Raw genomic sequence first — 13,247 nt, 5'->3', positions numbered from 1 at the left:
AGTGTTCTTTCCCTAAAAATGTACCATTGTTTCCACAATTGGCACAGATAAGTCCATTGTAAAAGGTACCAGTGGTACCCAGGGCCCTGTGACCAGGGAAGGTCCCTAAAGGCTGCAGCATGTGTTGTGCCACCCTAAGGGACCTCTCACCTAACACATGCACACTGCCAGTGCAGATTGTGTGTGTTGGTGGGGAGAAAAAGGCAAAGTCGACATGGCATCCCCCTCAGGATGCCATGCACACAAAATACTGCCTGTGGCATTGGTAAGTCACCCCTCTAGCAGGCCTTACAGCCCTAAGGCACAGTGCACTATACCACAGGTGAGGGCATAGCTGCATGAGCACTATGCCTCTACAGTGTCTAAGCCAAGTCTTAGACATTTTAAGTGCAGGGTAGCTATAAAGAGTATATGGTCTGGGGGTCTTTCAAAACAAACTACACAGTTCCATAATGGCTACACTGAGCACTGGGAAGTTTGGTATCAAACTTCTCAGCACAATAAATCCCCACTGACGCCAGTGTGGGATTTATTAAACAATGCACACAGAGGGCATCTTAGAGATGCCCCCTGTATTTTACCCAATCCTCTGGTGTAAGACTGACTGGTCTGTGCCAGCCTGCCACTAGCAGACGAGTTTCTGTCCTCATGGGGTGAAGGCCTTTGTGCCCTCTGATGCCAGAAACAAAACCAGCTCTGGGTGGATCCGCTTCACACCTCCCCCTGCAGGAACTGTAACACCTGGTGGTAAAAGCCTCAAAGGCTCCGGCCTCGTGTTACATTTCCCCAGGGCACTCCAACTAGTGGAGATGCCCCCTTCCCGGGCAAGCCTCCACTTTTGGTAGCCAGTTTGGCGGGAAACTTAAGAAAAACAGGGAGGAGTAACCACTTTAGCTGGGACCACCCCTAAGGTGTCCAGAGCTGAAGTGACCCCCTTCCTGCAGACTCCTCCATCTTGGTTTGGAGGGCAGGGACCAATAGGAATAGGAAGGTGCCCCCCCTCCCCAAAGGGAGTGGACACAAGGAGGGTGTTGCCACCCTCAGGGACAGTAGCCATTGGCTACTGACCCATGACCCCTGTAACAACCCTAAATCTTGTATTTAAGGGCTTCCCTGAACCCAGCTCACCAGATTCCCGACTACCTCACAAGAAGAAGGACTGCTTGGCTGAAACCCCAGCAGAGAAGGAAAGGAGACAACAACTGACTTGGCCCCAGCCCCACTGGCCTGTCTCCTACTTCAAAGAACCTGCAGAAGAAAGGTGGTGCGTCCTGCAGGTCCAGCGATCTCTGAAAAACCTCCAGAGGACTGCCTGCATCACAGAGGATCGATAACTTCCATGGACAGCGGTCCTGTCAAAAGAAGAAAAGAAGAAGAAACCTCTTCTAAAGGTTTCCCACCTCACTCCAGATGCGCGAGTCCAGACCCCTGTGCACCTGATGCCCACGGCCCGTGAAATGGTCCAGCATGAAAGGGTCCTCAGGCGATTGGGTTCAAGAGCCCACCCTGGGTTGACCCCTCCATACCTCCACGACGAGGCCTGCAGAGGGAATCCAGAGGACCCCCCTGACCGCGAGCTCAGGATGAAGATATCCGGCGCCCAAAGGACACAATGCAACTGCAGCCCCCAGGCCTTGGAGAAACTGACCCCCGGTGCAGCATCGACCAGCAGACGGCCCTCTTCCTTGTCCAGCCGGTGGTTTACCCGAGAAGCCCCCTGGACCTCATCTGCAGCCTCAGAGTGACCCCCGGGGTCCCCTCATAGAGTTGCATTGAAAACCTGACGCCCTGTTTGCACCCTGCAGCACTAGTGCTACTGAAGGTGCGTGTAAGGTGCCTACTTGGGGCCCCACCAGTGGTCTCTTGAACCCCCCTGGTGTACCCTCAGAGTCCCGGGTTGCTGGCTGACCGGATTCCGAGTCTCCAAGTCTCCTTAGAAACCTACGTTAATTTTGCTCCTTTATGACCTCTGCAAACAACAGGCCCCATGTTGCTGGTGGTGGGTGTTTGGGGTTAACATGCACCCTCAATGATGGGCTACCTAAAAATCCAGAGACTGGAACTGTAAGTTGAATACTTACCTGTAAAACTGTCCTATATTTTCCTCCCCCATGAACTGTTGGAAATTGCACTGTGTCCACTTTTAAAATAGCTTTTTGCCATTTAAAGAAAACTGTACACATTGTTGATTCCATTCAAAGTCCTGATTATTATATATATATATATATATATATATATATATATATATATATATATATATATATATATATATATATATGGAAAATGTCACTTACCCAGTGTACATCTGGTTCGTGGCATTAGTCGCTGCAGATTCACATGCTGTGCACAGTCCGCCGTCTGGTGTTGGGCTCGGAGTGTTACAAGTTGTTTTTCTTCGAAGAAGTCTTTTCGAGTCACGAGATCGAGGGACTCCTCCCATTTCGATTCCATTGCGCATGGGCGTCGACTCCATGTTAGATTGTTTTCCCCGCAGAGGGTGAGGTAGGAGTTGTGTGTGTTAGTAATAGTGCCCATGCAATGGAATGAATACGTATGTACAAAATAAAGGTTAAAGTAATATATTTACAAATGCTGAAGATCTACTTCTAAACGGCTACAGGCTCCCGGGGAGGCGGGTGGGCGCATGTGAATCTGCAGCAACTAATGCCACGAACAGATGTACACTGGGTAAGTGACATTTTCCGTTCGATGGCATGTGTAGCTGCAGATACACATGCTGTGCATAGACTAGTTAGCAGTTATCTCCCCAAAAGATGTGGTTCAGCCTGTAGGAGTTGAAGTAGTTTGAAACAATGTTCGTAGTACAGCTTGACCTACTGTTGCTTGTTGTGCAGTTAACACATCTACACAGTAGTGCTTGGTAAATGTATGAGGCGTAGACCATGTTGCTGCCTTACATATTTCGTTCATTGGAATATTACCTAGAAAGGCCATGGTAGCACCTTTCTTTCTAGTTGAGTGTGCCCTTGGTGTAATAGGCAGCTCTCTTTTAGCTTTAAGATAGCATGTTTGAATGCACTTAACTATCCATCTAGCAATGCCTTGTTTTGAAATTGGATTTCCTGTATGAGATTTTTGAAAGGCAATAAATAGTTGTTTTGTTTTTCTAATTAGTTTTGTCCTGTCAATGTAGTACATTAGTGCTCTTTTGATGTCTAATGTATGTAGTGCTCTTTGAGCTACAGAGTCTGGCTGTGGGAAGAACACTGGTAATTCTACTGTTTGATTTAAGTGGAACGGTGAGATAACCTTTGGTAAAACGTTTGGATTTGTCCTGAGAACTACTTTATTTTTATGTATTTGAATAAATGGTTCTTGTATGGTAAATGCTTGAATCTCACTCACTCTTCTTAGAGATGTGATGGCAATCAAAAATGCAACTTTCCACGTTAAGTATTGCATTTCACAAGAATGCATGGGCTCGAAAGGTGGACCCATGAGTCTTGTTAAGACAATGTTGAGGTTCCATGAAGGAACAGGTGGTGTTCTTGGTGGTATGATTCTCTTTAGGCCATCCATAAAAGCTTTAATGACTGGTATTCTAAATAGTGAAGTTGAATGAGTAATTTGCAGGTAAGCTGATATTGCGGTGAGATGTATCTTTATGGAAGAGAAAGCTAGATTTGATTTTTGCAAATGTAGTAAATTTCCTACTATATCTTTTGGAGATGCGTGTAATGGCTGAATTTGATTATTGTGGCAGTAATACACAAATCTTTTCCACTTATTTGCATAGCAGTGTCTAGTGGTAGGTTTCCTAGCTTGTCTTATGACCGCCATACATTCTTGTGTGAGGTCTAAGTGTCCGAATTCTAGGATTTCAGGAGCCAAATTGCTAGATTCAAAGATGCTGGATTTGGATGTCTGATCTGTTGTTTGTGTTGTGTTAACAGATCTGGTTTGTTGGGTAGTTTGACATGAGGTACTACTGAAAGGTCTAGTAGTGTTGTGTACCAAGGTTGCCTTGCCCATGTAGGTGCTATTAGTATGAGTTTGAGTTTGTTTTGACTCAACCTGTTTACTAGATATGGAAGGAGAGGGAGAGGGGGAAAAGCGTACGCAAATATCCCTGACCAGTTCATCCATAGAGCATTGCCTTGGGATTGATCTTGTGGGTACCTGGATGCGAAGTTTTGGCATTTTGAGTTTTCCTTTGTTGCAAATAGATCTATTTGAGGTGTCCCCCAAATTTGAAAGTAATTGTTTAGTATTTGGGGGTGAATTTCCCATTCGTGGGTTTGTTGGTGATCTCGAGAGAGATTGTCTGCCAACTGGTTCTGAATCCCTGGAATAAATAGTGCTATTAGGCGAATGTGGTTGTGAATCGCCCAATGCCATATTGTTTGTGTTAGGAGGCACAACTGTGTCGAGTGTGTCCCTCCTTGTTTGTTTAGATAATACATTGTTGTCATGTTGTCTGTTTTGACAAGAATGTATTTTTGGGTTATTATGGGTTGAAATGCTTTCAGCGCCAGAAATACTGCTAACAGTTCCAAGTGATTTATGTGAAACTGCCTCTGATGTATGTCCCATTGTCCTTGGATGCTGTGTTGATTGAGGTGTGCTCCCCACCCTGTCATGGAAGCATCTGTCGTTATGACGTATTGTGGCACTGGGTCTTGGAAAGGCCACCCTCGGTTTAAATTTGTACTGTTCCACCATAGAAGCGAGATGTATGTTTGGCGGTCTATCAACACCAGATCTAGAAGTTGACCCTGTGCTTGTGACCATTGTGATGCTAGGCACTGTTGTAAGGGCCGCATGTGCAATCTTGCGTTTGGGACAATGGCTATGCATAAAGACATCATGCCTAGGAGTTTCATTATCATTTTGACTTGTATCTTTTGTGTTGGATACATGGCCTGTATTACCTTGTGAAATGTTTGAACCCTTTGTGGACTTGGAGTGGCAATCCCTTTTACTGTGTTGATTGTCGCTCCTAAGTATTGCTGTGTTTGACACGTCAAAAGGTGTGACTTCGCGTAGTTGATGGAGAAACCTAGCTTGTGAAGGGTCTGTATGACATATTTTGTGTGCTGTGAACACGGTCTTAGCGTGTTGGTTTTGATTAACCAGTCATCTAAGTACGGGAACACATGTATTTGCTGCCTTCTGATATGTGCAGCTACTACTGCCAGGCATTTTGTAAAAACTCTTGGCGCAGTTGTTATTCTGAATGGCAACACTTTGAATTGGTAATGTATTCCTTGGAATACGAACCTTAGGTATTTTCTGTGTGAAGGATGTATTGGTATATGGAAATACGCATCTTTTAGATCTAATGTTGTCATGTAGTCTTGCTGTTTGAATAGTAGGATTATGTCTTGTAACGGGACCATGTGAAAGTGGTCTGATTTGATGTAGGTATTTAGTGTTCTGAGATCTAGTATTGGTCTCAGAGTTTTGTCCTTTTTGGGTATTAGAAAGTACAGTGAGTAAACTCCTGTGTTTTTTTGTAGATTTGGTACTAATTCTATTGCGTCCTTTTGTAGCAATGCTTGAACTTCTAGTCCTAGAAGATCTATATGTTGTTTTGACATATTGTGTGTTTTCGGTGGGACGTTTGGAGGGAATTGGAGAAATTCTATGCAATAACCATGCTGGATAATTGCTAAGACCCAAGTGTCTGTTGTTATTTCCTCCCAATGTTTGTAAAATTGGCTTAGTCTTCCCCCCACAGGTGTTATGTGATGGGGTTGTGTGACTTGTAAGTCACTGTTTATTTTGAGGAGTTTTGGGGCCTTGGAATTTTCCTCGATTTCTTGGGAATTGGCCCCTTCTATATTGCCCCCGAAAACCTCCCCTCTGATATTGACCCTGGTAAGTAGGTCTTGTTTGTGAGGTTGTGGTTTCTGTGGATTGACCTCAAAACCCTCCTTGAAAAGGTGTTTTCCGAAATGTGCCTCTGCTCTGCGGGGAGTAGAGTGCGCCCATGGCTTTGGCTGTATTGGTGTCTTTTTTGAGTTTCTCAATGGCAGTGTCTACCTCCGGCCCAAACAATTGCTGTTCATTAAACGGCATATTGAGCACAGCTTGTTGGATTTCGGGTTTGAACCCAGATGTGCGCAGCCATGCGTGCCTCCTTATCATGACTGCAGTATTTATTGTCCTTGCAGCTGTATCTGCTGCATCCATGGAAGACCGTATCTGATTATTTGAGATACTTTGTCCCTCTTCCACCACCTGTTGCGCTCTTTTTTGGAACTCCTTGGGTAAATGTTCGATGAAATGTTGCATTTCATCCCAATGAGCTCAGTCGTATCTTACCAAAAGCGCTTGTGAATTGGCAATACGCCATTGATTTGCTGCTTGTGCTGCAACCCTGTTTCCCGCAGCATCAAATTTGCAGCTCTCCTTGTCTGGAGGTGGTGCGTCTCCTGAAGTATGAGAGTTGGCTCTCTTACGAGCTGCCCCGACAACTACTGAGTCTGGTGTTAGTTGTGTTGTAATATAGATTGGATCTGTTGGCGGTGGCTTGTACTTTTTCTCCACCCTGTCTTAGCATTCCTGGGAGCATGGGAAGGCTTTGGTACTGGCTATGGGTGGAGGATAGGGTGTTAAAGAGAAAGTCATCCTCAATTGGTTCAGAATGTAAGGTGACGTTGTGAAATTCGGCTGCCCTTGCGACCACCTGTGTGTAGGATGTACTGTCCTCAGGTGGTGAGGGTTTTGTAGGATAGGAGTCTGGGCTGTTGTCAGACACTGGAGCATCGTAAAGGTCCCATGCATCAGGATCATCCTGACTCATTGTGGTATGAGCTGGTGAGTGCATCAGTGGTGGAGTTGTTGCTGGTGATGCATGTGTTGATGGTGGTGGGGAAGGTGGTGGGGTTGTTTTCTTTGCCACCTTTGCCTGTGGTTGCTTGTCCCCTTGTTGAAAGGCAAGTTTCCTTTTTATTCTGATTGGGGGAAGAGTGGTTATCTTACCCGTGTCCTCATGAATATGAAGCCATCTTTGCGTGTAGTCAGGCTCTACAGCTTGAAGCTCCTCTCCAAATCTATGTAATTGGGAGGTTAATCCTTGTTCCTCTGTATAGGAACTAGTTTTCGGCTCCGAGGCTGGATGTTTCGGAACCGAAACTTTTTCGGAAGTCTTTTTAGGCTCCGAAGAAACCTTCTTTGTTTTCCGCGTGGTGTCTCGGTGCCGAAATTCTTCGGTGCCACTGTCTCTGTGCCGAAGTTTCTCGGAGCCGCTGTCTCGGCTCCGAGGTTGCTGTGTGGCGGTATCTCGACCGGAGTCGGATGACTTCGACACCAGCATGCCCTTTTTCGGTGCCTTGGATCGGTCACCTAGTGTTCGGTTTAAGCCATGGCCTGTTGGCGGTGGCGTCCCCTGGGCTTTTGTGGACTTCTCGTGAGTCTTGATTTTCGACGTCTTACTCACGGTTTTGGTTGTTTCTTCGGCGTCGAGTTCTTCAGAATCCGACTCGTGGATGGAGAAAGCTTCTTCTTCCTCCTCGAAACGTTCTTGACCTGTCGGCGTGGACGCCATTTGTAGTCTCCTGGCTCTTCGGTCTCTCAGCGTCTTCCTCGACCGAAACGCTCGACAGGCTTCACAAGTATCCTCCTTGTGCTCGGGGGACAAGCACAAGTGACAGACCAGATGCTGATCTGTATACGGATACTTGTTATGGCATTTTGGGCAGAAGCGGAATGGGGTCCGTTCCATCAGCCTGGAAGTCGCACGTGGCCGGGCCGACCAGGCCCCGACGGGGGATCGAAAAAAAACCCGAAGGGCCACCGGAGCTCTTCAAAATTCAGTGTTGATTTGTTGTAACTAACCCGATACCGAACGCAAACAATACCGACGTTTTTTTCCGAGATTCTAACTAACTTTCCGACCCGAAACACGGAGCGAAAAGGAACACGTCCGAACCCGATGGCGGAAAAAAAAACAATCTAAGATTGAGTCGATGCCCATGCGCAATGGAATCGAAATGGGAGGAGTCCCTCGGTCTCGTGACTCGAAAAGACTTCTCCGAAGAAAAACAACTTGTAACACTCCGAGCCCAACACCAGACGGCGGACTGTGCACAGCATGTGTATCTGCAGCTACACATGCCATTGAACATATATATATATATATATATATATTTATATATATGCAGGGTACCTTTCAATTTATGTACTTACCTGCAAATGGAATCTTGTGGTTCTAGAAATAAATTAACAAAACATATTTTTCTATATAAAATCCTATTGGTCTGGAGTTAAGTCATTGAGTGTGTGTTTCTTCTATTGCTTGTGTGTGCACAACAAATGCTTAACACTACCCTCTGATAAGCCTAACTGCTCGACCGCACTACCACAATTAGAGCTTTAGTATTATCTATTATTGCCTCGGTCAAGCCTCTGGGGAACCCGTGGACTCTGTGCACACTATATCTCATTTTGATAGTCTATACAGAGCCAGCTTCCTACACTCTTCCATTAAATGTATTGCAGCAGTGCTAAGAAGTGCACGTACTCTCCCATTAAATGTATTGCAACAGCACTGACAAGTGCAGGTAGTCCCACATGAAATGTATTGCAGCAGTGGTGAGAAGTGTCGGTACTCTCCCATTAAATGTTTTACAGCAGTGCTGGGAAGTTCTGCCACTCTCCTAATAAATGCACTGCAGCAGTGCTGAGAAGTGCAGGTACTCTCCCATTCACATGAATGAACTGCAGATAACTCAGTACCAGACAGTACCTGATATGAGGGATGAAGATGGACCACACACACTATTTAAAGGTTTCAAAGAAAATGGGCACCATGGACACAGAAGCACGCAGGTGGAAAGACAAATGCTAATTCCGTGGATAGAAACAAGATTCCACATAGAGATGCAGTGAAAGGAACAGAAAATGCCAATTATTTCAGTAACATGCATCAGGTGTAATTTTAAATTGACATTTTTCCATACACAACTCCTTGAAACGGATACTCGCTGTCGGAGCTCCTCCAAGTACACCGAGAGGGCTAACAAGGAAGGTACAGGTGGTGCAAGCGGGGGTAGAGGGGTCAGGGCACTCACCTTCACAAAGGTTAGAACACCTTCCTCCGCAGGACTGTCCTCTGCGGCCTCCAGCGGCTTCTCATCCTCCACCTTCTCTTTCGTGGCGAAGACAGAAGCGACACGGACGACTGGCAGAGGCAAGTGTCGTGGGACGAACCTGACCGAACTGATGGGCATCGTCCAGAGCTTGATCTTCTTGAACGACTTGGCCTTAGCCGAGTAACGAGACTCGCAAACGTACACATCTTCATCCCTGAAGTTCTCAGGACATAACTTAAAGTACTCCTAAGCAAAGAGAAACAGAACAACAGAATGCACCAGTTAAGCGATGGGGAAAACGGTTCTGGATTGATCTTCTCCTGCAAACAATGTGTAAGTAAAAGTTACTCACTCGGACTACAGTATCTGCCTCCAGAGTAAAGGTCTGCACCTCTACTATGGAATGGGGTAGAACATTGCTGAACATCACAAAGAATGTTTCAGTCGAGTGAGGCGAAGCCGAGAACTATCCCTCATGCACAATCCCTGACAACAGTTGTGCATAGTTTATTAATAATAATATGAATGATAAGATATCGACATGTAGGGGAAATAAGTTCAAACTAGAATATTTATTTGTAGAGTGATCACAGCAGTTTTTCTTTACCTTGGTCTTGGTCCTAATTTGGATTGGTGCTGCACCGTTATGGAAGAGGGGGCGGGGCTCGGTCCTTTCCTTTCCCTTTAGATGTCTTTAGATGGTGCATTTCAATGTTTTTAGCAGTAACCAACAATGCATGAAGGGAAGACACACGTGCACATTTTTAAATGTGTAATGACTGAATGTGACACTGTTTTCTATTAACATGATGAGCTCAAAGCTTTAGATGTCATGTGTCTATGGCTCCATCATGTATTGGAATCATATTTCTTGATGTAGTAAATTAAAATTATGTATCCTTCATGTATGTCTGTCTTACTGCCCTGAGGAAGTTCACAGGTGGTGAACGAAACGCGTTGGCTGTCGTCTGTTATACTGAAGAGAATGAAGGATCCCACTGGAGCAACATGTTTGGATGATTACTTTCTATACGAACTTTGTTGGTGCCCCTCCAATTGCAATTCACAAATATTGGACCAATACTGGTTGCACTCTGGGAGCAGTGGGTACTTGGTTTGGGAGCACAATAATGTAATACTGGGGACAAGGGGGAGGGGCGGTTTGAGTATTTGGCTCCACTGCTCTGGTAGGACGATATAGGTGTAATAGTTGTGCACGTGAGGTCCAATAAATCCGTAGCTGCACCATCTATCTGATGCGAGATGCCTTCCTGCAGCACCTCTTGGAAGTCATGTCTGTCCTCCTATGCTGAAGTCTCCGAAGTGCTGGAGGGAATCCTATAGAGTCCCCTTATAGCAACCTGCTAGACCGTAACCTAGCCGTCTTTATGGCTGTAGCCAAGCACCTATATATTTTTCTTCCTCCAGACTCCTCCAACGCTCGTTACTGGGAGCGACCGTTGAGGTAGGTAGCATGACGCCTGGCCTCTGTTCCATACAGCTGACCTGCAACCTGGTTCAGTGACTGTCTCAAAGGGTCGTTGATGCAGTGGTTTGTCTTTTTTCAGAAGTCTAGCTGAATTACACTTGGCCAATGCAGGAGTGGGAGAAAGCTAAATAGCTGGTCCCAGATAACCTGGAAGCAAAGTTAGAAGTGGTTAGGAGGCTGAACTACAGGGGAAAGGTCTAAAAAATAATCAAAGTGGTTGCAGGTGGAACAGGCATCGGTATACTGAACTCAGCTGCTCCTGTGATGGGAACCTCATTAAAGGTTGATTTTTATCTATTGGTAAAACATGTCTGGAGGAGGTGAATCCAACGGCCATGGGGAATAACATCTCAGATGAATGTGTAAGAAGAATGATACAGATGTCTCGGAGCAGTGAGATCACACAGGAGACTGGGATTTTCTACAATGCAGCAAGCAGTAGTAGTTATGCAGAACAGGAGTCATCCGTGGCACTGCTATCTGGGTCTAGAGACCACGAGCATACACTGCGCTTAAGCCTGTGATTAATGGAGCTGCAGCTCCATCAAGATGCATCCCCACCAAGATGAAGGATCCGTACTAGTAACACCGCATACCACTAAGGGTTTTTTGAGGACGTGTCTCTTCCTTGTTGTCCTGAGGAACATTCGGTTCCAACGCACAGGTGGGTGGAAAGGTCAACAATGAACTAAATTATGATGCAGACAGACTGTGGAGGGGCAAATTAAGAAATTGATGAATTGCCCCCTTTTGACTAACTTTGAAGATAACAGTTTTCAAGCAAAAGTTGATCTAAAACATGTTGTACATTGTACTGTTGTGATTTCACGTTGACCAGCACCGCGTCGATCTCACCGCATGGAACAGCCATGTATAATAATGTTTTCTTACAATTCATAAATACAGCGTGCTTTGGCTAGGTGGTGTGCTTTAGTATGTCACTACACAATCTATTAAAGGGGATTAGTGGTCACATTACCAAACAACTTGTTAAATATATATATTTTGTTGCATTCCCAGCAGAATCATTCTGAATTACATATAGGTAGAATCTATAATGTCGAGGCATAATAGGGGACTCGAATGCTGAAGTGTGCATCAAAGTGATCAACCTACTGGGTTTTTGGCGTCTGCATCACGGGCAGCTAGCCTGACGAAAAAGACAAAAAGACAGAATAAGGGCAGGAGCTGCCATGCTGCCCAGGGGCATAGCCAGTGCATAACTGACACTCCAGATATTAACACTCAGGCTCCTTGGAAAGCAGGTGTTTGTGCCTAAAATGTTCCAGGAGTAGAAAGGCCATAGGAGTTTGCATCTTGGTACCTGTTCAGAAAAAGAAGAATCGCAGCACTGAACCGAGGTTCTCACCATGTGCTTATCACTGTGTTCATGATGGGGAGGCAAGAACCACCACCTTTGCTTTTAGTGGTACAAGCTTATGGCAAAGGCCTTCCCCTCCCACCCATCAAGCAGTGGCTTTTAGATGGTGAGCTAGATCTGCCCTTCAAGTTGTAATCTAAATCTTTAAGTGAGACCTTGGCACCTTTGCAGGTGGCCTTGCCATGCATGACAGGGGATAATCATCTATGAGTCCCTCATCTTTATTTACTGCACAAACATCACAGTCAATCCACAGGAGGGTGTTTGGCTGCCATTCTCCACCAATACTTGGACTAGGATTTAAACCCAGATTCCTAGAGAGAAACTCCCCCTCCCTGCCCACGACATCCTGAAGGAGGTAGGACATGACTAAAGCCATTCAAAACACTAAGAATGGCAGAGGTCATCTCTTATCCATGGTCCCACCACTGGCCATCCGAGCTGACTCGAAGTCTCTTTCTTCCCCGTCCCATCCACAGGAAGCACTGACCATTCCTCATCTTCTGGGTTGGCCAAGGGAGCCGACAGTTCAAAGTGTTGCGCTTTGATCTGCAGTCTGTGCCCAAAGTGCTCACCAAGTTCCTGGCAGGAGTGGCACCACATAATGTGCAGGCAGAGAGCCAATGTCTTTCTCCTACTTAGATGATTAGTTGATAAAGACCTTAATGAAATTGGTGACTAAAGTGGCAGAGTAAGCCTTCATTCACTCAAGTTGCTGATCTTAGGATCTCTTCTGAACACACTGCACGGTGCACGATGCAACCTGCAGAACACACTGCACGGTGCACGATGCAACCAGCAGAACACGGTGCACGATGCAACCAGCAGCACACACTGCACGGTGCACGATGCAACCAGCAGCACACACTGCACGGTGCAACCAGCAGAACACACTGCACGGTGCACGATGCAACCAGCAGAACACACTGCACGGTGCACGATGCAACCAGCAGAGCGCACTGCAGGATACAACCAACAGAGCGCACTGCACAGTGCATGATACAACCAGCAGAGCGCACTACACAGTGCACGATACAACCAGCAGAGCGCACTGCACAGTGCACGATACAACCAGCAGAGCACACTGCATAGTGCACGATACAACCAGCAGAACACAGGGCTGGGATTTCTATTGGAAAAACTTGCTATAGTGAGATGCTAGAGTATGGTCACGTCTAGATATTTCATGGCATTGCTAGGCCTGATGTCTCCTGCATCTTCATGTTACCACTGTGTACGCGTAAGATGCACACTCTCCAGGAGGAACTGTTAAGTGGACTGGCAAGATGAGAACCAGGTGACGGATGATTAGACAGGA

At 46.0% G+C, this 13,247-nt stretch overlaps 1 protein-coding gene across 14 annotated transcripts in view; it reads right to left on the bottom strand.

Moving 5' to 3' along the window:
• PBRM1 (polybromo 1) overlaps positions 1–13,247 on the bottom strand; it is a 338,709-nt gene that overhangs the window by 130,938 nt on the left and 194,524 nt on the right. For all 14 annotated transcript variants that reach the window (XM_069206081.1, XM_069206082.1, XM_069206071.1 and 11 more), the window contains exon 20: positions 9,039–9,305. In XM_069206081.1, coding sequence (XP_069062182.1) covers positions 9,039–9,305 — 267 coding nt within the window. The remainder of the gene's footprint in view (positions 1–9,038; positions 9,306–13,247) is intronic.

Source organism: Pleurodeles waltl, chromosome 9 (genome assembly GCF_031143425.1).
Source record: "Pleurodeles waltl isolate 20211129_DDA chromosome 9, aPleWal1.hap1.20221129, whole genome shotgun sequence".
Lineage (NCBI taxonomy): Eukaryota > Metazoa > Chordata > Amphibia > Caudata > Salamandridae > Pleurodeles > Pleurodeles waltl.
This window is presented reverse-complemented; position numbering and strand designations above follow the sequence as displayed.